We start from the raw sequence: 20,362 nt of genomic DNA on the forward strand, positions 1-20,362 counted from the left end.
TTTCTGTAATTAACAAATAAATGTAGATCTCTAAGTGAAATCCACTCACCTGCAAACCACCTCCCATGCAATGCATTTACAGCTGCAATGGCAGCAGCAATTGAAGGACATTTGACATACACGTTGCCCTGCAATACAGAGGTGTGACAGTCTGTTAGAAGCTTGAGAAACATCCCCCATCGTCTATCCTCAAGACACTTCCTTCACATGGTTGTGACGGAGGCAAACCTGCCTTGCTATGTTCCTGCTGGTGTCAACCGATAAGGCAGAATGAGCATGAGAAAATAGAGCAGTGGGCAGGTTTTTTTACTGACGTGCATTACCATACTGTAAGTTACCTTAGCATGAAACTTTTCTAAATAGGATTTTTGCAAGACAGACCAAATGCAAGCTTGATCTGAAATCAACAAGGAATGGACTGCTTACTCCCTTGAAGGGTTATCATGAGCAAGTATCTCATGGTTCCTGATTACATGTCATGCAAAACAGAAAAGCACAAGGAGTTCAGCTACCTCTACTGCACATGAGCCATCAAGTTCTGTAAATCACCAACTTCAGCCACAAATGCTTAACTAGATATGCACCTTCACAGTCTGGTTTTCAAAGGGATTAAGCACTCCCCATTTCCTGCAGCAAGAATGATGTCCAGCACTTCAAGGAAGACTGGTACTGTAAAAATTCTCCTACATGAACTTCAGCATTTGTCTGTCTTTACTTGAAGAAGGACTGAGACGAAGGGAAAAAACCCATCACAGCAGGGCAAGAAGAGCCTAAGACGATATCTAACATGAATGACAGACTGCTCTTTTAACTTTGCCAGAGATACCTGAAGTTTTCCATCTGCAAATTAAGCACTAAATCAGCCTAATCCAGAGTACTGCAATATTCACATTCAACAACTGCAAGACATACAGACACCCCCAGTAATGTGTAGGCATTTGTCTGGCTGCCTGCTTAAAAATAGACTACCAGTAATTCTTGAACCAGATCAGATTCTAGTTGAAACAGATTTTACAGGAAAAGAATGTACTAAGAAACAGAACCCAGCCTTCCCTTTAGCAGCCTTTGCCAGCCTGTACTAACTCTTCCCACTGTGATCTAACTCATTCATTCTCAGGGGGGAAACTTGAGATCAAGGGCTGACGTTTAAGGCACTAAGCAATTAACACACAGAGTTCTGTTCTCAGCCTCCCCCTGCACAGTCATCCAAGCTGCTTAAACCTTGAAATGAGATACAGCAACATAAAGCTCATTTTCCTTAACACACCACAGTGTAGATTGGTGTGGTACATGAGACCACGTGTTCAGTTGGGACTGCAATCTTTTCACCCACAACAAATGACATCTTCATGGCTGATTACTGACAGCCCTTAGCCTGGGAAGTCTGGCTGTCTGGGAAAGAGCCCTAAAAAGATGGGAGATGAAAACACTTAAAAGAGAATGTGACCAGAATCTAAGCCTGGAAAACAGAACGGCACAGTGGAAACTTATGTTCAAATACAGTATTTTTAAGTATCAGTGGGTATTTTATATCTAGGTCATCACTGTGCTACTGTGACAAAATGGATTTCATGTAACAAACAGCTAACTCATGATACAGCAGCTGGAATTTTTTCTTTTAAATCCACTTGCTAATGTGAACCAGACTGGCAGCTCTATGCACTCAGAACCTATGTGAGGTATGCTGAGGTTGTGTTTTTGGGGGTGGTGGTTTGTTGGGGGTTTGTGTGGGGTTTTTGTTGTTGTTGGTTGGGGGGGGGGGGGGGGGTGTCCATCTATCAAAGGACACTTTGTTTTCTCTAAGATAGTAATAGACTAATATACTGTGGGAAATGTTTCTACCTCCCATAAGCCCAGTAGTCAAACACAGCAGTGATCTTGAAGATTACAAAATGCTAGGAAAGATTGCATATTGTTTTATGTACTAGACTGCAGCACCATCTCTAATCTAACATCTCAATAATCCATGTGAAAGGGTTTCGGGTGACAAGAGTCGTCTGTAGAAGCAGCACAATAACAAAGGTTTGTGAGTGCCAAGTGCATTACCAGGGCAAGACAATCCCATCTAAGCAATACTGACAGAGACAGTAGTGTAGATTTCAGCCTCGCACTTTTTCTTCTCCTCCCTGTTACAACTCTAGGCACTCCTACTGCCCACTGCAAGACTTCAACATTACCAGTGAACACAATTGTTTCCAAGCATGGGATTAGGCACACATTTAACTGCACATCTCAAGTCTGCTGGAGCAGGGTCTCCTTTGTGCTAAAGCCTGTATTCTGCAGAAACAGAAGAAACTGGAAGTCCCTGGCTTTTGGGAAATGCACAGCTCAAGGGAAAAGTCAAATGCTTTTAAAATTAAAGAGGTCACTACTCTTCAGCCTGTATTTCCACAGTAACTTCAGCTCTGTAAATCTGTAAGAGCAGACTACAGCACCACAACACTGCTCTCATACGTGCATTCAAGTTACACACAATGACTCAAAACAGGAGGGAACCACCTACACTCTGCAAAAACTGCAAAGTAACTTCAAGACATGTAGGTTCAGTTTAGGAAAAAAAAAAACCCAACAACCCCAAACAGTATTTGTAATGCTCTCTCTATACACTACAAAGCAACAAAACTCCTAAAACCTGCTCAGCATCTCCTTGGAACCAGGCATACCTGAGCTGAGTTTTTGTCTACATAGATGTGGATAACTCCTCCGTGTTTGTTACATTCCTCAATCACATCATCTTTAATTTCTGTATCCCAGCCAGCTTCTTCTTCACTGTAGGGGGTGGAGGAAGAACAGGGCAGAGATGGAATTGTTATCACTCAGACAAAATCCACCCCAAAACCCATAAAAAAAAAAAAAAAACCCCACAACTCTGCAACACTGATTCCCTTCTCAGATGTTAAAGTCATCAACAAATGCCAAACAAACAGACAATGATAAAATCACTTACGTTTGAGGATTAAACATGTTGGAAAGCTGGAAGCACTGTGTTGCAAGTGGTTGTACAGAAGCAGCTGCAGCCAGAACTGTTGTAATGGAAAAAAAGTAACAAATCTAAGAACCCACTATGCATGGCTCCAATTTAAATGAGTATCTTCTACCTATCCTTTAAAATCCCAACATTCAGCAATAGCAGCAACAGTTCTAACTAAGCCAAAAATTGAAGGCAGGAAAGCAAAACTCGTAACTAGACACTATCTATGATAGGGAAATTTTAAATTGATCGATACAGAAAATAGCACAGATGAACTACCGTTGAAGCTGAAAAGTGAAAAGATAACTCTGTACATTGATTTTTGGCAGATTTTCAATTTAAACATTTAAATGCAGATACATGCATCTAAAAATTCTGCCTGAGTTGTATGCCAGAGCACTTTTAATTTTTTTCTCCTCATGGAAGCCAAGCAGCAGCTCTGGATGGAGTGGCACCACCCCATCTGACTTCATAGGAAGTGACAGACATCTTTTAGAACTCTCAACATGTGTTTTAAGCACGTTGAATTATCCTTCAAAAAAGTATAGCTGTACTTTTGTCCCTTGGAAACACATAACGTAGGAAATATGACAACTAAAATTATAAACATTTTAACTGCAGAATAGATCTATACTCTTCCCCAGTAACTATGAAATTATTACTTCTCATTTATTGTTGCTCATCACAGTACATCTTATTAAAGATAAGCACCGTCCTGTAGGCTGCCCTTTTAGCTGAAATAATGGCCACCTTCTCTCTACATACACAGACATTAAGGGTTGCACAGTCAGAGTAAGATGATGATTAATCCAGGGATAGTAACCCCAGCCTCCTGATTCTCAAATGACCCTTCCAGTCCCTGCCTCTAAGGCAGGAAAAAAAACCCACACCCAACCACACCTAAACCCACGAACAAGAAATACGAACCCACACATTTTCTAGGACTAACATATGGCTGGGGAATGTTACCAACACTGAGGGAACGCTACACAAATAAAAGGCAAAGTGTTTAACATACATTCTGTTATTTTCAGTCAATAATCACTACATAGTATGATTCCTACAGATGCTAATACAATACAATTTCTCAGGCTGTTGGCAAACTCTACACCAGAAGCATTTCACTTACAGACATCCACAACAAAACCTACTGGTGACAAGTTACATCAAATGCTAGTTTACCTTCATTCTGCTGAGATAGTCTCGTTTGCAAATCTAAAGAAAAATATACAGAAGTTAATTAGTATGCTTGCTAGCATTGTTGTATCTTTACCTGCCAGCCAGGTTGTTTAACTTGTATTTTTGCGGTTAAGAGCTTGTTCAAGTACCTCAACCCACTCTCACTGTTCCTCTCTAGTTGTGAGTAGTTTCACTAATTTCAGCTTCTCAGCTGGAATATTTTGTACTTGATAGAGATTCCATGACCACAAAGGTAAGCGTATTTCAAAGAGAAACAATACCTTAAAAGGAGAGACATCACCATGTCCTTTAATTCAATGTATCATTTCCACCTTGCCTTTGCTGTGCTTGAACTCTTTGCAAGACATATTTTGTTCCATGAGAAAATAATTACAGCAATTCTTACAGGCATTAGAAGTTTGACATCTTTACTAACAGAAAGCATTTAAGCACAGTTATCCAAATGTGACATTCTGAAAGCAGCTATGAAATTTAATTTCAAGTAGAATAGGGTGGTATTTCACCTGTTACCATTCCATATAAGTGTCATAATGACACAAGTTACTTTGGTATTTTTCAAATTCAAGATATTTTCAAGTATTCAGAACATTTAATTTGCCAAGAAAACACTAATTACTTATTTAATAACATGTAGTTGTCCCAATTTGAAGTAATGGGAATAGACAAATGCAGACTTTCTAACAATTTCCAAGTATATGACCCCAATACTCGATATCTTTAAACCAACAGAAAACTTCATAATGCAAGAAATGTAAGCATAAGCCTCTTCACTTATGTTCCAATTTAATTCACACAAACACAAGGAGTTAGCATACTACAGTTATCTGTCATCTTAATTCACTGGTTTAGAAGTGAATTGATGTGAAGTGATGGACCCCAAGCAAGCTTCCACGTGTACTTGGAAATACCTGGAGGTATCAGGTATCAACATACTTTTTTTCCTTTCTAATAAACCCTCCTCCACAACACTGGGGGATCAACAGGAGTCATTTTTTTTCGCTCTAAGTATTAGGCAGTGAGAGCACCAAAGACAAGTCTTCCTCAAGTGCCTTCCCAAGTGACTTCCACAGAAGAACACATACTGGGAACCATACTGAAAAATAAAGAGATGGAAAGAGCAAGCTCTGAAGGCTGAGCTATAACAATTATTGGCTACATTTAGCATGTTTTCCATCTGGATCTGAACACAAAGAAATCCTCAGCTCCATAGAGTGAGAAATACCGTAATGGGGAAGACTGTCTTAGCCTGTATTCTCTGCAGAAACTGCACGGATTTGGCCAAATCTATAACTAATTACCTAGTTATTTACTACCCAAACTTTTTTGTAAACAAATGCATTTAAAAAAAAATAGTAAAACCCCAAATCTCCTAACTCACTCTAGTTAGATGAGGACAGAGACTTCTCCCTCTGCAATTCTGATACAATTGCACATACACATCATGTACAGCTGAACTCACCAAATGTCGGTCAGCCTGGGGCTCTACAGACAAATGCTCGAGCCCACCTGAACCAAATGTGGCAAATCTACACAGATCAGCAGTTCAAATCCTGTCTAGGGCCGAGAGTCAAATCTGTTCTAACCACAGGAAGGTCAGCTAACAGTATCTTGTGGCAACAAGTTTCATTGGTTAATTATCTACCACCTCTGAAACATAACCCCCATCTACCAAAACTTTCAACTAACTGAATTTTCTTGTTGCTCATGATTGAAGAACGGTCCTGTCCTCTCACTTCTAAATTCACTCAGAATTTAGAAATTCATTGTCACTCTTCACTGTCAACTTTTCTTCTTCCCTACATGCAGTTTTAAATAATATGTGGAAACTAAAATTAATACGTCTGTCAAGTTAAGATCAAAGTAACTTTTTCAGTGTGTTCTGTGTAAGAGTAGCAAGTTTAGCATGACTAAGTACATGCTTAGTAGACAGAAAGCAAAAATACAGAAATATCTATCAAAGCATTTTGTGTCTTAAACCAAAATGAAGTTGCATGTTTATTTTGAAACACAGCTAGCTTTAAACAAACTAAAGCCTGCCAAGTATTCCCCAGTTTTCTAAGTAATTACTTAGAACAGAACAGCAGATCAAATAGAGGTCCTGGATGACAACACTTATTCATCCCTCTATTGCAGCAACTACCTCAATCTTTTTCATAAACAGATAGTTCCTTCCCAAAAGGAATATTTTGTCCCACAAAGCATTAGAAGAATGTTCTATAGCCTCATGGTTATTTCAAGTTTCAGGTTTTCAGACAGAATTTACTGGAGAACAGAAAGTACACAGCTACAACTGTTTAGCTTCAATTCTTTTTCCTGCTGGAATTTTCTCCATGGGAGTAATGTCCAAGTTCTCACACCTCCTGTAAAACTAATTCTTTAGCTTCCCTATTTTAGTTTGATTCAACCATCTTGAACATGGGTGGCCAGAATTGTTCACAAGTGTGTATGTTACATCTCAGATGCTCAAGTATGCTACCTCTAGGAACACAGTTGCTCTTTCAAAAATGCATCACACTGACAGTTCATATTCACTCACTGATAAACTGGAGTATTTAGATATTTTCCTCCTCCTTGGCCATCTTTCACTGCTAAGCTCCCAGGTTATCTATCTAGAATGTATTTCAATCCTTAGCAGGTGAACAATGTACAACACCCCAAGAATCCCTTATTGACAGCACCTCTGTATTTACTCACCTCACTCCTACTCTTGCTGACCATTATTATTGATGTAAATACTAAACAAGATCACCCAACACCTGAACTCTGGCTTCAACAACAGCCTCTAACCTTCCCAGCTTTCACCTAAAAAAAACCCCTTTCTTTGAGCCAGCTTCTTTATACATCTTGTACTTCCTGTACTACCCACTTCTCTAGTTTAATAACTTCCAAACAACACAAATCAGAAGTTCAGAGAGAAGAGTTCTACTACTGCTCCTCTGTCTAGGAAAGTCAGTTTTATCAAAGAGTGTTAGTCTTTAAATGCAGTTTCTCAAAGTATGCTATATTTTAATAATATTCTCCAGTTCACCCATCTTTAGTATGACCTTTGAAGGAGAGAAGTGAAGTCAGAGTAACAGGACTGGAAACCGGCCAGAATATGTTGTTCTTCCTTCCTTCCAAGTGTAGGTAATTTAGAATTAGATGTTCCAGCTATATATTGTATCACGACTTAAAATATTTATTGACAATATCAAATATCAAACCTCATATATCATGTACCTATTCCCTCACTAATTTGATGGGCGTTTTCTTACTACTCTGAACTGAGTACATTCAGCTCTTACTTTTAGCTTTGCTTCTACCCTGTGAATAATTTTCTTTTTTTTTTAATCCATATTCCTAGCTTACCTTCCTCAAATTCCAAACTTTATGACCAGTGCTCCCACTACAAAGTGAGGCAATGAGATTCTTTTGAAACATCTTGGGAGTATTTCTTCATTCAACCTCAGCCCCGCTTCCTTTTTGTTCTCTTCAAGAGTTGGTAAATCTTCATCTATGCTTTCATGTCTTTTACAAGGTCTAACTCAATCTGACTGTTGGCAGGTAATTCTCATTTTATCTATTTCCCAAACTAAAAATAGTTTTATTATTAGTCCTTTTTCCTATTCCTCACAGGCTCTGTGCTTATTCCTTATTTCTTTTGAGGTAGTTAATCACCCAGTTCGGTGTGGAGCCCATTTCTAACAGGACTGTTTCTTCTTTCTGTGGAATACAGATCCAATATAGCATTAGCAATTTGGAACTGAAGAAGCTTTTTACATCCTGCCTGTTCAAACACCCAAGTTGCTTAGACCAGATGACTTCATTGCCTTGTTTCTTCAACCACCACTTTTGAAATCAGAAGCCTTAGTTACAGACCTGTTTTGTTTATCCTTCCATTTAAACTTGAGCAACTCATGATCCCTCAAGTCAATGGTCATTTCTATTCTCATCCATAACATCTTCATTACTTACCAAATTGAGTTTAAAATAGCATCCCCTCTTCATGAGTCAGTGAGTGTTTGATGAAGAAATTTGTCGGCTATCACATCCAGGAATATCTGGGCCCCACCATTATTACTAGCAATTCTTCTCCAATCTGTATCAGGGAAGTTAAAGTCTCCCATAATGACATAATTCCTGGTAGTAATTTTCTCTAACAAGAGTAAAGAGATCTTTAATCCATAACCAAATCTCACTTTGGGGATAGCTCATGACTCTATGGTACTAAAAAGCTTTATCTTTTTCCAAAGTTACTTAAGTTGCACATGTCTGCATTACTCCTTTTGTACAATACAAGTGGAATAAACAATGCTACTCCTACCACTTTTATTTCTACAGTTACTAGACATGCACATTCTTCAAAAACCTGCATTCAGCCTTATCATTTATTCCTCCACAGCCACATTGTCTCATACTGATTCCATGCTCTCCTAACAGTTCAGCTGTGTGAGGTATTTTTGGCCATGTTCCTGATTTGAGGAGTTTGGATTTCTTTGGCTTGTTTGTTTCAAATATGGGGATGGGGAAAGGATTGGTGTTTTTTAAAAATATTTCTCTCATTTCTCATTGACTACACCTGTTTCCAAGCAAGACTGTCACACCACTGTATCACCTACACTAGAGGTGATCTAATTTTAGTGTTGTTTACCTTTCCTTCTCTTTCTGGACTAGATACACTTTTTCTTTGCCACTGTCTTTTTCATCTTTTTCTTCTCAAATAGAAAAAACCTTATTCCTCAACCCACATTCTTCTTTCACTAGGCAGTTCCTTTTCCTTCCAAGTGTATATCTACAGAAAGACTCTGTTACATTCTTTTAGCAACTGTCTACAGTTTCATAAGTACACTCTTCTCAAAACTGCACCTGAACTTCAGTAACATGATTCAGGTATATCTTAAGTCTGAATCACTTCTGTCACAAACTCTGCTGGAAGACAAACAAAACAATGCCACCTATTCTTTGTTATTTCCTGACACTTCTCACACATTCCAGCATCTAGTTATTTGTGACATTCAAGTCTTTTCTACTGCTATGACAGTGTCATGCCCTTTGTTCTTGTATTAATAAAAAAATAACAAGAAGAAGAAACTCCACTCCTAGTCTCCTGTGGGAGGTTACTCATTGCTCTAGTTCTGAAGCCCTCTTGAACAGATTGCTGTGTAGGCCAGCTATGAACTAGCAGCAGCAATCATATCCTCAGCCTCATTCCCTCTCACAACAAAATAAGTCTCAGTAACACTTCCAACATACCTACTTGCAGACCTACCTACACACAAACTATAGCCAATTCCAAGCAACACACAAATTCCCTGACATACAGGTGTCCTTCCTCACCAGGACATACACTGTATAAACCTAACAATACTGTAGTCTTAGTTGCCACGTCCCCCATAAAGTCCTAATAACCTTCTTGCCCCTGGTACAGCTCTGTTTTTTCATAAGGGTCAACCCCCTTCCAATTATGAGCCTGACATTTTTAACAGTCAACATTTACACTGCAGCAGAACATAAAAAGTCCCCATTAGTACCGGGAATAGTAAAGATAAAGAGGTGAAGGCTTGGGATGAATTAAGGGAACTGCAACAGACTTGCCAAAAATAATGCAAAGTGAATCACACCCAAAGCTGTCATATACTGTCACTGTTTATTTGCCCACAGATTTGCAACGTTTTGCAGTTTGTAAAACATGCTGTAATACTTATGTTCTCATTTTAAAAGATCACAAAATGTAGTTAAGTACCTCTTGTCTCAAAATTATAAAGCATAAAGTATTTTTGAAAAATAAATAGGTCATCATTTCTTACCTGCCACAGCTCCAAATGCCAAAGATCCACTCATCTGCAGAGCCTGCTGTGCAGCCGGAGGAATCTGCAAACCAGTACCTAGAACAGAATATGAACATACCTTGTAGCAACCACTTTTCACTCAGTTAGGGATGCAGTAACAAAAGTATCAGAAATCTTACTGTTGTCAGAAGTTTAAAAATACCATTCCTTGCATTTAGCATAATATTCTGTGGGGTGTATTAATTCAAATTCTGCAAAATTCTGTATTTTAACACACTTCCTGTTAACCAACACACATACCTTCTGCAAGTCTTGCCATCAACTGAAGGCGACCAGTTGTTCCCAAGTCAATTCCAGTCCGTTCCAACTCATCACTGTCCAAAAACGAACTAGCACTGGAAGCATCTGTGCGCTCAGTTACATGTCCAACTTTCATGGGCCTACCAGCCAGCTCAAATCCATTGAGTTGTTCCAAGGCCTTTTTGGCACACTCAGAGTCTGAGAACTGTAGATTGGAAAAATATAGATTCAGTAATAGTGCCTACAGGATTCAGCAACGCTTCTACTGTACGTAATATCCACAGTTAAATTAGTGTTTCTCACATTTATGTAAGATAAGCTAACTTAAATGAGCTCCGTATTTTCCATTTAAACCAAACATGCACATGTTTGAATATTTACTTTCTCAGATTTAGATAAGAATATATTTAAATATAAAATTTATATTTATAAATTTATAAAATTTATATAAATATATTTAAATATACATTATTGTTGAAGCTAGAGCATCTAGATATTGCAATCAACAAAAGTCATGGCTGTGGTTCTCTTTCAAGACTTTCCAAGAATGACAGTCACTTCCTTTGTAACCTTACAACTGCCATGCATTTACTGGCTATTCCTAACAGATTTTCTGCTTTATGCTGTGTAATGTCAAATTAAATACACAAAATATTTTGTCAGTGTCAAAACCGTCAAATATTAGCTATATAGTTAGTTTGGTTTCATTTGTCTCCAAGTGCCAGAGGTCCCAGACGAGACTTTTTATCCCACGACAAATTGCCAGGTCAGTCAGGAAACCCAAGTTCACAAAGTTATGTATCTGAGCATAAATAGGAAAGATGTCTTCAACTGAAAGTTTTAGCCTCTAAAATTTTATCTCCCCTAAAAAGCTCAAATTCAATCATTTTCACAGCACTGTGGAAATGCCAGTCTTGTATCTTTGCCTGCAGAAGACAGCACTGATCACCAGGCACTGATCACGAAGTATACTATTCCATTCTAAACATGTGCATTGTTCAACCACAATACTCACAGAGAACTGGCAGAAACAAAGAAAAAGGCCATTGTTGCATGTCCTGCAACATGACAATTCTAAGATTAGACTTAACAGATTGCCAAGTAAGCTGTACTACTACATGGGAAGGTTACACTCAGAAATTGTCTAAGAAGTCTGGCAATTCTAGTCATACCGTAATAAATCCATATCCTTTTGAGCGTCCAGTTTCACTATCCATCATCAGCTGAATGCTTTCAATCTAAAAATAAGAATAAAGCTACTTATTATCGGACATTTTGAAACAAGCCACAAGATATCAAAACAAAACCTGAATACAGTCCTGCCACATATTTCAATAAATATGAAACTTTTTTTTTTAAATTAGTTCCTCATTCCTTCCTCAAGTCAAAATTAGTGTACAGGCAGCTAGATAAGTACTTTGATATTAAAACAGAAGCAGGTAAACATACGGGTGATGTACAATTTATCCTTTGAGTCCAACTACAGGCAGAGGCTTGGTCCTGATGCAACATTCTATCAGACAACGAGCATGCAGACATCATCAAATCCTAACTGAAACATTATAGTCATGGCATCTCATATGCTGAGAAACTCCATTTTACAAGGTAAGAAAAGCCGTTTGCATGACTTTGACCAGGGGCTTTAAGAAAAAGGTGCATATTTTAAATTATTGGCATATGGGAACTCCTAGAAGTTTACAGTTACTGAATTTAAAACATACTAGTAAGTCATCCACAAGCCACAAAACAGTGTTGGGAAGAGACAGCAACACAGAAGTAAGAGGAAGAACTGAGTTTAAGACTGGAGCATATGGAATCAGGAGAAGGAAAAACCTTCACAACTCTACATGTAAGCCTCCTAAGCTACATTCATCCTACTACCAGACCTTGAGAGAAAAGAAAACAAAAACAGCCACATGGATTAAAATTTAATAAATTGCTGCAATTCTCCAGGCTTTTGCACAGCAGAATTAAAGGGATACACATACTGAATCTGAATAAAGCATTTGTAAAGCACTGTTACAGTATGTATGAGGCAGGGTTAATATCCAAAGATAGTATGAAAAAACACCAATGGATTTAACTTTTTTTTTCCCATTAAGCAGCATATTAAGTATATTACTTTTTCCCTATCTAATAAAGATATACCCATGATACCTTAGTTAGCACAGTAGGGCTACTATTTATTATGACTCCACTGGAAACTTCAGATTTGATCTGCTCACTTCCATAACTCTCTCTACAAAAACATATTACCATGCCACAAACTGGGGCCTAATAATCAGGAGTGAAAAGGGGCCTGTGTCAGAGCTGTACAGGACACACCACTAAGTTCATGGTAGTAACATGACCTAAACCTTAAGCAAAAATCCTCAGAAACAGATGAAAACTACTACATTCACAGTGAACAGAACTCAGACCTGATTAACCTGTCAAATGGGGACCCATTCACAATCAGGGGCGGGAGAGATTTACAAGCTGCTGAAGCAGGATATAACACAGGGATTGTCTGTTTGGTTTTTTGTTTTGTTTTGCAATTTTAGGTACTCACTGAATTCTCAGCTTTCCTTCATAAGGTCTGCCATTCAAAAGTCACTGGACCACATCACAAATCAAGGTTCTCATTTGTTCTCCAATACTAACTATGTATCTAAAGCCTTGTGGATGTTTTGCAGGTGTGAAGCTCAACTATTTCCAGAAACTGTGAGTGCTCTACAACTAATCTAGGTTTTTCAGATAAACTACCATAACACAACATGCCAAATTAAAATTTACCCTGCCAAACGGCTCAAAAATTCCTCGAAGCATATCTTCAGTTATGTTGAAGTGTAATGATCCCACATAGAGCCTCATAGGACCAGCACTGCCCTTCTGCAGATTATTTGCCATTGCTGCTGCTCTGTTTTTCTCTGCCTGAGAAAAGGAAAAAAGAAAAACTCACCTTCTGTAAGAATTTAATAAAAAACTGTAACATAAGCAGTATACATCTGCCAGATTAAAACTAGCAGATTCACAAAAAAATACAAGCTGTTCTATAATCTGCACACTATCCATCGGACTTTAACTTAAAATCTACAAAATCCAAGACCACGACTAAGTAGAGAGAGACAGCTTCCAAGAGCCTTCAAATTGAACAGCTTCACGCAGAATTCTGACTTGTATCTAGTAAATTAACACTTTACTTTTTACACAAGCTGGAAAGCAGACATAATATATACCACAATCCTGTAACACTATTACACAGTTTCATTATTACTACTTTCTTAACATTTGTATTTTCAAAACACATTTATATCACTTTGAATTGCTTTAATTTGCATGTCAACTATGGGGAAAAGTCCATTTATAATGAGCTTAAATAATCATTCTTGTTAAGGTTTTCCAAACGTTCAACACTAACCAGGTTTTTAAACAGTAAGTTTTCCAGCAAAAGAGGCATCACTCAACATGAATAAAAACAAGGTTTACAACTCCTTACCTGTGATGCTTGTACTATGATTGGTACACCCAAGACTCTCTGTCCAGTTAGTCCTATTGCCAGAGGCACTGAACTAACATCAACAAACTCTACATAAGCAATTCCCTTTGAACGCCTGGAATTTCTATCTGAAATCATTCGCACATCACGAACCTGAAAGGCAAGTATAGAAATGCTGTTGATAAAGGAAAAAAAACTAACGCAGTCCATTTCTCAGAAAGGTATTAATAACAAGACAATTATTTGCCAAGCCAATGGCTTTGTAATTATGCTGCAAATCTAGAGTAGCATAAAGCTGTCTTAACAAACATATCCCAGAGGCAAGCTAGCATTAAAAGGTGCCATTCAAAGTCAAACGTAGTATGCTACAGGAGCAGGGGCAATAGAATACTTGCAGCACTGTAATGCTTTAAGCCAGAACCTTACAGCTGATGGAACAAAAAGGTTTTCAAAATGAAAAGTTAAGCTAATTTTTAAATTACACTACAACTGGCAGACCTATCTGCAAAAGACAAACTTCTGAAAAATGAAGTTGTTTGAATCAGAATTGCATTGCCATGTTTTGCATCACATCACATGCTGAACAACGAACTCCTGATAATTTACATTTTCATGTTCAGAGACTTTAAGAATTAGTCGGTTGTCATTCATCCCCCCTTTCACCTGTATAGGAAGCTCCAGAAAGCCACTTGCTTACAATTCTGCAGAGTATCAATCCTGTGCTACGACAGCTTGAGGAAGTATTCAGCATCGTTTTAACCTTCCTATTAATTACCTTCCCTACTGTAGAGAAAAATTCTTCCAGGTCTCTCGGTCGAATTCTTGCAGCCAGCTGCATGCAGAATACTGTTCGAGCATCCCTCTCTTCAGGGGTAAGGTTATCAATAGGTTCTCTGGAAAGAGGAAAGTTCAGTTAAAAAATAATCTGAATTAAGATAACTCATCTCTGGACCATGCATGAAACTTTAAATAATCAGTACTTCAAAGTCTGATGGGGAAAAAAATGCCTGCTGTATTAAAAAAAGACAGGGTCAAGAACTGAAGGGAACACCTAATATTAATATAATAATTTTACTTCTTGAACATGACTAAACATCCTGTTTCAACTGTAAGCATTAAACATGACTGGAAAATTGTATTTTAAGTACAGAAGCCCCAACTAAACAGAGGTGCCACTTTGCTACTGTCGAGAACAGGTAACAGTACCAGTAGGGAGCTTGCAGTCAAAAAGATGAGATGAAAGGACAGGAAAACAAAGGAAAACAGGATTAATTAGCAGAGACTAGCTGTCTGAACTCTCAGACAAGTAGTACAAACTTTTTTTTGTGGCTTTGCAAACTAAAATCTTCTAAATCTTTGCAAACTAAAACCCAGTCACTTTGGAATCACTACAGCCACTGCATAAACAATACTAACATCTATACAAATGGAATTCCCAGTCCTCATTTTATAGTTTCAGCTTGTTAACCCATAAAAAAGTATGAATAGTGAATAATTACTCTCATCATTGACACCAGAAGCACTAGATTAATTTTATTTCAATATTGATCACTAGCTGAAATTAGATGCACCACTTCTAAGGTGTTAAAGCTTCAAATCTAAGAAAATCTGACCTGCACTTAAATACAGGGCAGAATTAGCATGCTGGATCCTGGACTGAGTTTCCAGTCATGTAATATGTATTTATGTTTTTATAAATATTTTAAAAATCACTGAGAATACACAAGAATAAATTTAAACTGAATTATCTCAGTAAGAGTTTGCTAAATTAAAACAACAAAGCAAGATTGGTTAAATTTAACTGCATTAATTTAGAGAATAATCTCATCAGCAGCTATCTCAATCCAATTCCCTAAACAAGAAGCCTAAGAATGGATAAGCACCTCCTGGATTTCAAAAGGTACCTGGCTTCTCTACAAACAATATAAATACATTCTGAATAGGAAAAAGATGCATTTGTACAGTACTTTTCCACTCCATAGTTAAGATTATTAAGTAAGATTTAGCAGAAAAGCTAGCTAATTTAAATCACAACCGGGAAAAGATTTGAGAATGCAGAAAGACAAAAAGCAAAGCAAGACATGTTTTGCAAACTGACATTATTTACAATTGTACACTGTTATTGAGGGGAAGAGGTAGTTTATGACATGGGGAGAACGCAATATTTTTCAATGCTCTCCTCTCACGGGCTTTCTGAATGAATTCCAGCATACTTGGTCTCCAGTTTATACTCACAAGTCATGCGTTATTTCACCATTAATTTTCCAACTTCAATTGGGGGAAAAAAAACCACCAAACCCACAACCAAACCCAAACGTGTAAAAATTCCTACCTAACAGGGCTCTTGTCTTTTCTGAAGGGACTTTTGCTTCTGGAGCGTCGTCTGCTATAAAGAGAGATCAACAAGATTATAAGAAAACCTTCAAATATACCAGTCTGATTTTAAACAAAACCTATTAATGACACAATAAAAAGTAGAGAAAACTCAGAAACCTTAATTTGATGCTGTGAGGCAGACCAATCTTCCCTCTGATGGCACTGTTGAATTTTGGACCAGAACTACGGCAAAAGCAAAGACAGACATTACTCACCAGAGTACCTGAATTCAAGATTTCCTGTCTGTACTCGCATTACATTGCAAGTGCTCACCCACCCTTGCACCTGAACTTGTAAACATTTTCCATTAGCAGCACCCATAGCATGCATAAGCTACGTGCAGCACTCCAAACCGTAAGGCACAGAATATGCTCCCTGCTCAGTTTCATCTGCATCACAAAATCCCAGAATATGCAGGACTCCAAGGAAGAACTGAATCATGATTCAGCCAGACATGGCACACTTGCCCGTGCAAAATATTCTGAGCTACAGTTACTGTTGTAATCTTCTTTACATGTTTTTTTGTCCACATGCATATTCTACCTACTGATGACTGCAAAGCAGTACCTTAATGGCCTGGAACTCGGCCTCAGAGTTTTGAGCAAAGTGGTGCTGGCAGGATGATTTGCTGAAGTGTAACATTTTAAAAGTTTCATGAAATTTAAGGTGCAAGTGGAAACCAAAGTAGCTCCCTGCAGACATCCGCAAGGGACACAGTCACTAAAGTTGCCTCAGCTCTAGCCACTTAAAAGTGCTACAAATATGTAAATGCAGCTTCCTTTAAGTAAAGTTCTTAATGGACATCAAAACACAGAACTATTTAAGCCAGCAGTTAACCTTATATAGACATGTCGTCACCACAGAAGGAATCCAATCTCTTGGCTGAATCTAATTTTAGTTCTCCAGGCTTCATAGAGGCTGTTAGAACAAATGGCAATCTGCCCATTGCTTCCATGTTAAGGACAGTCCTCTTGCTAGTTATTGTGGCACAGGGTAACAGACTGTGACATGACTAGTAAGATTCATCCTATCATGTTCTCCCTGAACTTGATCTCCTTGTAGATACAAGGCAAAGAACAACACCTGTTAACGTTCTTCCTGTATATCCACCGAACGGCAGAGGCACTGCTGCACAGACTGAATGCTAGGGGGTTTGTCTTTCCATCTGCACAGAATTGATTCTTTCTGCTGTGGCTATAAATTGATGTGAAAACACCCTGAAAGACACGGCAGTCTGAAGACATTAAGTAGGCTTTCACTAAATCCATTTAGCCAACCAATTTGTCTGATAAATGTCTTCTTGCTACTCAGTGGAGCAGTAATGCTTATAGTTAAACTCAGCATCCACAACAAGGAGGAGGATGCCCATTTTTAAACATGTCATGACACAGGTGGAAGTAGTGGGCCAAGATCCAAAACCATGCTGGCCAGGTTAAAGCAAGGGAAATATGGCCCTGTATAACACTGGAAAAAAAAATAAAGAAAAAAAGACCATTTAGAAACTACTTAAGAGAAAATAACTACTTATTAAGAGAAAATAAGACATAAAAAACAGGCACATGTGAAGATGAGATCACTACTGATCAAAAACAGACTTTTTTTTGCCTACGATAAATTACTCCATTTCCTACTCAAGTTCAGACAAATGACTGCTGAGAGCATCTATTCATGTTCTCCAATGTCTATGACACGTAATGCCAAAAGCTGCACCTGGAAATGTTGGTACTAATTCCAGAGGATGGCTTCTTATCAGAGATGGGATTGCCTTGCATCTTCACAGCTCCTGACGTAGAACATTGTGTTCTCCATTTCAATTCCAATGCATTAAGACAAACCAATTACAGTGACTCCAGAATATTAACATGCAGACCAACTAAATGGTCAATAATCAAGACCATGAGTTTTTAAGGAAACAGTGAAAGAAATGTTTTAAGTGTATGTCTAAACCTAATGAAAAAAACCTGAGAAGATACACCATACCAGTTTTCAAATACATGCACAACTTGGGGGCAGGGGGGTGGGGGGCAAATAAAACAAAAACAAACAAACAAAAAAACACCACACAACTTCAAAAATCTCTTTTCCATTTTCACTCTTGACAAATAAGTTGTATCTTATTTACATAACTACATGGGAGATATGTTAAAAAACCCCAGCAAACTAAAGCCATAACAGACCACTGGAACAGACTGAGCAGAAAGCTGCCTAGGCAAGATGATGGCCCAAGTTACCTTCTGAAGATCCTTTTTCAACAGTATTCTACGAGATGCATGTCTTTGGGTTTTTCTAAGGAGACTTGCGTGTAAAGCTGTAGATCTCAGGGGAACTTTCTTCTTTCCTCCTACTGCGTAAGAACTCTTTCTAATTGTTGCCTGGTTCTTGCTATCATGTATGGAAGTCACAAGCAATTTATCTTTATATCTAGGGGTTACCTTCTTCATAAGCCGTACGCACTAAGTCCTGTGTATAGCCAAAGCACAGCTAGGTACATGTTTTCCTAAACCTATGTGATGCCATATGGCCCAAGAACAATAGTCAGGTCAGAAGACAGCCAGTAAAAGATCAGCTTTCACCTGCTCAGTCATATCCAAGACTCCAACAAAAGTGTCTCTGACAAGGCAAGCTTTGCCTAACAAAGTTCAGGAGAACCACGATGAACTTTCAGTCCTCATGTAATAAGCCTGTCTTCCCAGCAGTTTTGCCCAAATTATTGTTTCCATAATAGCAACAGGACAGTCTAAGTGACTTCTACTTTATGTTACCAGTACCTGGGACTTGTCAGACAGATGTCTAAGCAAGAATACTTGGTCAAGTTCTTTCTCCTAAGAGACCTAATAATGTAACTGTAAAACAATTAAGGGGCAAGATATGTGAGAATCACAACATTAAAAACCCTATGAACACTAAGCAATGCAAGCCAGTCATCCAATTTTAAAAATTTAAAACATTTAAACACTGTCTCATGCTTAAAGATGACAAATTCAAAGCCCTCAGGTTCTCTGTGGCACACTCATCTCCTTTTCCTTCAGAATTACCTATACTAGACTTTCTCTTCTCACTACTGCAAAGATGCTTCCACATCACTCTCAGCAGCAAAAACATCTCAGTTTAGAGATATTAGCTTGAAAAGGGGCCTTTATAAAGCAAATAAGAAAGATCACAAGGAAGAAGAGTAAAAAATGAGAACTAAAAAAAAAAAAAAATACAGCCACAAAGCATTCTGAACTAGAAGTTGCAGTCAGCTACAACACTGCCTGCACTAACACCAACTCAGAACTGTCTGAACAGCCCCACAAGGTGAGATTCCAGATTCAAATTCTCCAGTCAGCAAGAACATGCTGGTAGTTGCTTTTGAAACGCTGAGCTGATGGCACTGCTACAGAGACGGTTTCTTCATATGGAAGCACCATTTTTGGTAGATCCAAAAGTATCTGATCCAAAGGAGGCTGGTGATGCAGGAGGCTTCACCTCCCAAACTTGTGCCTCCCTGAAAGTCAGCACCTGTTATACAGCTTTTAAAGGTGAGTCTCTGCATTCAAGAGTCCTGAACAGGAAATGAAGGGTTCTTCTCCCTCATGTCTTCCGAGGTCCTTCTCTTTCACACCTTCTGAGCCAAAAACAGAATTTTGGAATCGCATTAGCATGTGTATCACTTCAACAGTATCATCCATGGCCTACAAGGGAAAAACAGCCAACTGCTGTCTACATAACAGTCAGTACCAATGCCTCTGGGATGCACATAGTCGCCCTATACCAGGTCTTCCACTAAACTACTTTAAACACTAACATTCTACTTGGTTAAAGGAAAGCAACAATTCAGCAACTGAAGGAGAGAACACAACACCACCAAACTACTAAGCACAACCTCGTATCCTCAGGGGATACTAGATTATCTTGCCTTTTTGTTCACTGTGTCTCAATACCACAGAAATTGCCCAGAGCAGCTATGGAAGAATATCAGAACAATGAAAAAGACCCCTCACAATCATTTACCTTCCTGGCACAACATATCTTGATACATTAAAACAGACATGGGTTATTGTAGTAATGTCCATACTTTCAAACTCCACTTGGAAGAAATTATTTTGGAACACCAGAACACTGAAACTCCCAAATTTCTCCAGGTGAACCTTCCCACCCAGTGACGACAGGAAAAACAAAGAACAAAACCCTCCAACACAGCTAGGAGAATGCAGCAACTCCCAACCAAGTGATGAGATGAAGGACATCCTCTCCACACGCCACCACACTGGAGGCAAGAAGACCGGC

General features: G+C 38.4%; 1 protein-coding gene across 17 annotated transcripts in view; it reads right to left on the bottom strand.

The window, feature by feature from the left end:
• Positions 1-20,362, bottom strand: part of RBM39 (RNA binding motif protein 39) — a 32,293-nt gene that overhangs the window by 1,051 nt on the left and 10,880 nt on the right. For 10 of the 17 annotated variants that reach the window (XM_075517165.1, XM_075517167.1, XM_075517173.1 and 7 more), the window contains 12 exons: positions 16,211-16,276; positions 16,050-16,103; positions 14,493-14,610; positions 13,718-13,870; positions 13,015-13,152; positions 11,412-11,477; positions 10,240-10,444; positions 9,958-10,035; positions 4,154-4,186; positions 2,948-3,023; positions 2,664-2,769; positions 50-128 (listed from right to left, as the gene is read on the bottom strand). In XM_075517165.1, coding sequence (XP_075373280.1) covers positions 50-128; positions 2,664-2,769; positions 2,948-3,023; positions 4,154-4,186; positions 9,958-10,035; positions 10,240-10,444; positions 11,412-11,477; positions 13,015-13,152; positions 13,718-13,870; positions 14,493-14,610; positions 16,050-16,103; positions 16,211-16,276 — 1,172 coding nt within the window. Of the gene's footprint in view, positions 1-49; positions 129-2,663; positions 2,770-2,947; positions 3,024-4,153; positions 4,187-4,210; positions 5,265-8,125; positions 8,307-9,957; positions 10,036-10,239; positions 10,445-11,411; positions 11,478-13,014; positions 13,153-13,717; positions 13,871-14,492; positions 14,611-16,049; positions 16,104-16,210; positions 16,277-17,176; positions 17,490-20,362 lie in introns of those variants that run through there. The other 7 variants (XM_075517179.1, XM_075517178.1, XM_075517166.1 and 4 more) reach the window with 7 other exon arrangements.

The sequence above is a fragment of the Mycteria americana genome, chromosome 14, assembly GCF_035582795.1.
Source record: "Mycteria americana isolate JAX WOST 10 ecotype Jacksonville Zoo and Gardens chromosome 14, USCA_MyAme_1.0, whole genome shotgun sequence".
NCBI classification, from domain to species: domain Eukaryota; kingdom Metazoa; phylum Chordata; class Aves; order Ciconiiformes; family Ciconiidae; genus Mycteria; species Mycteria americana.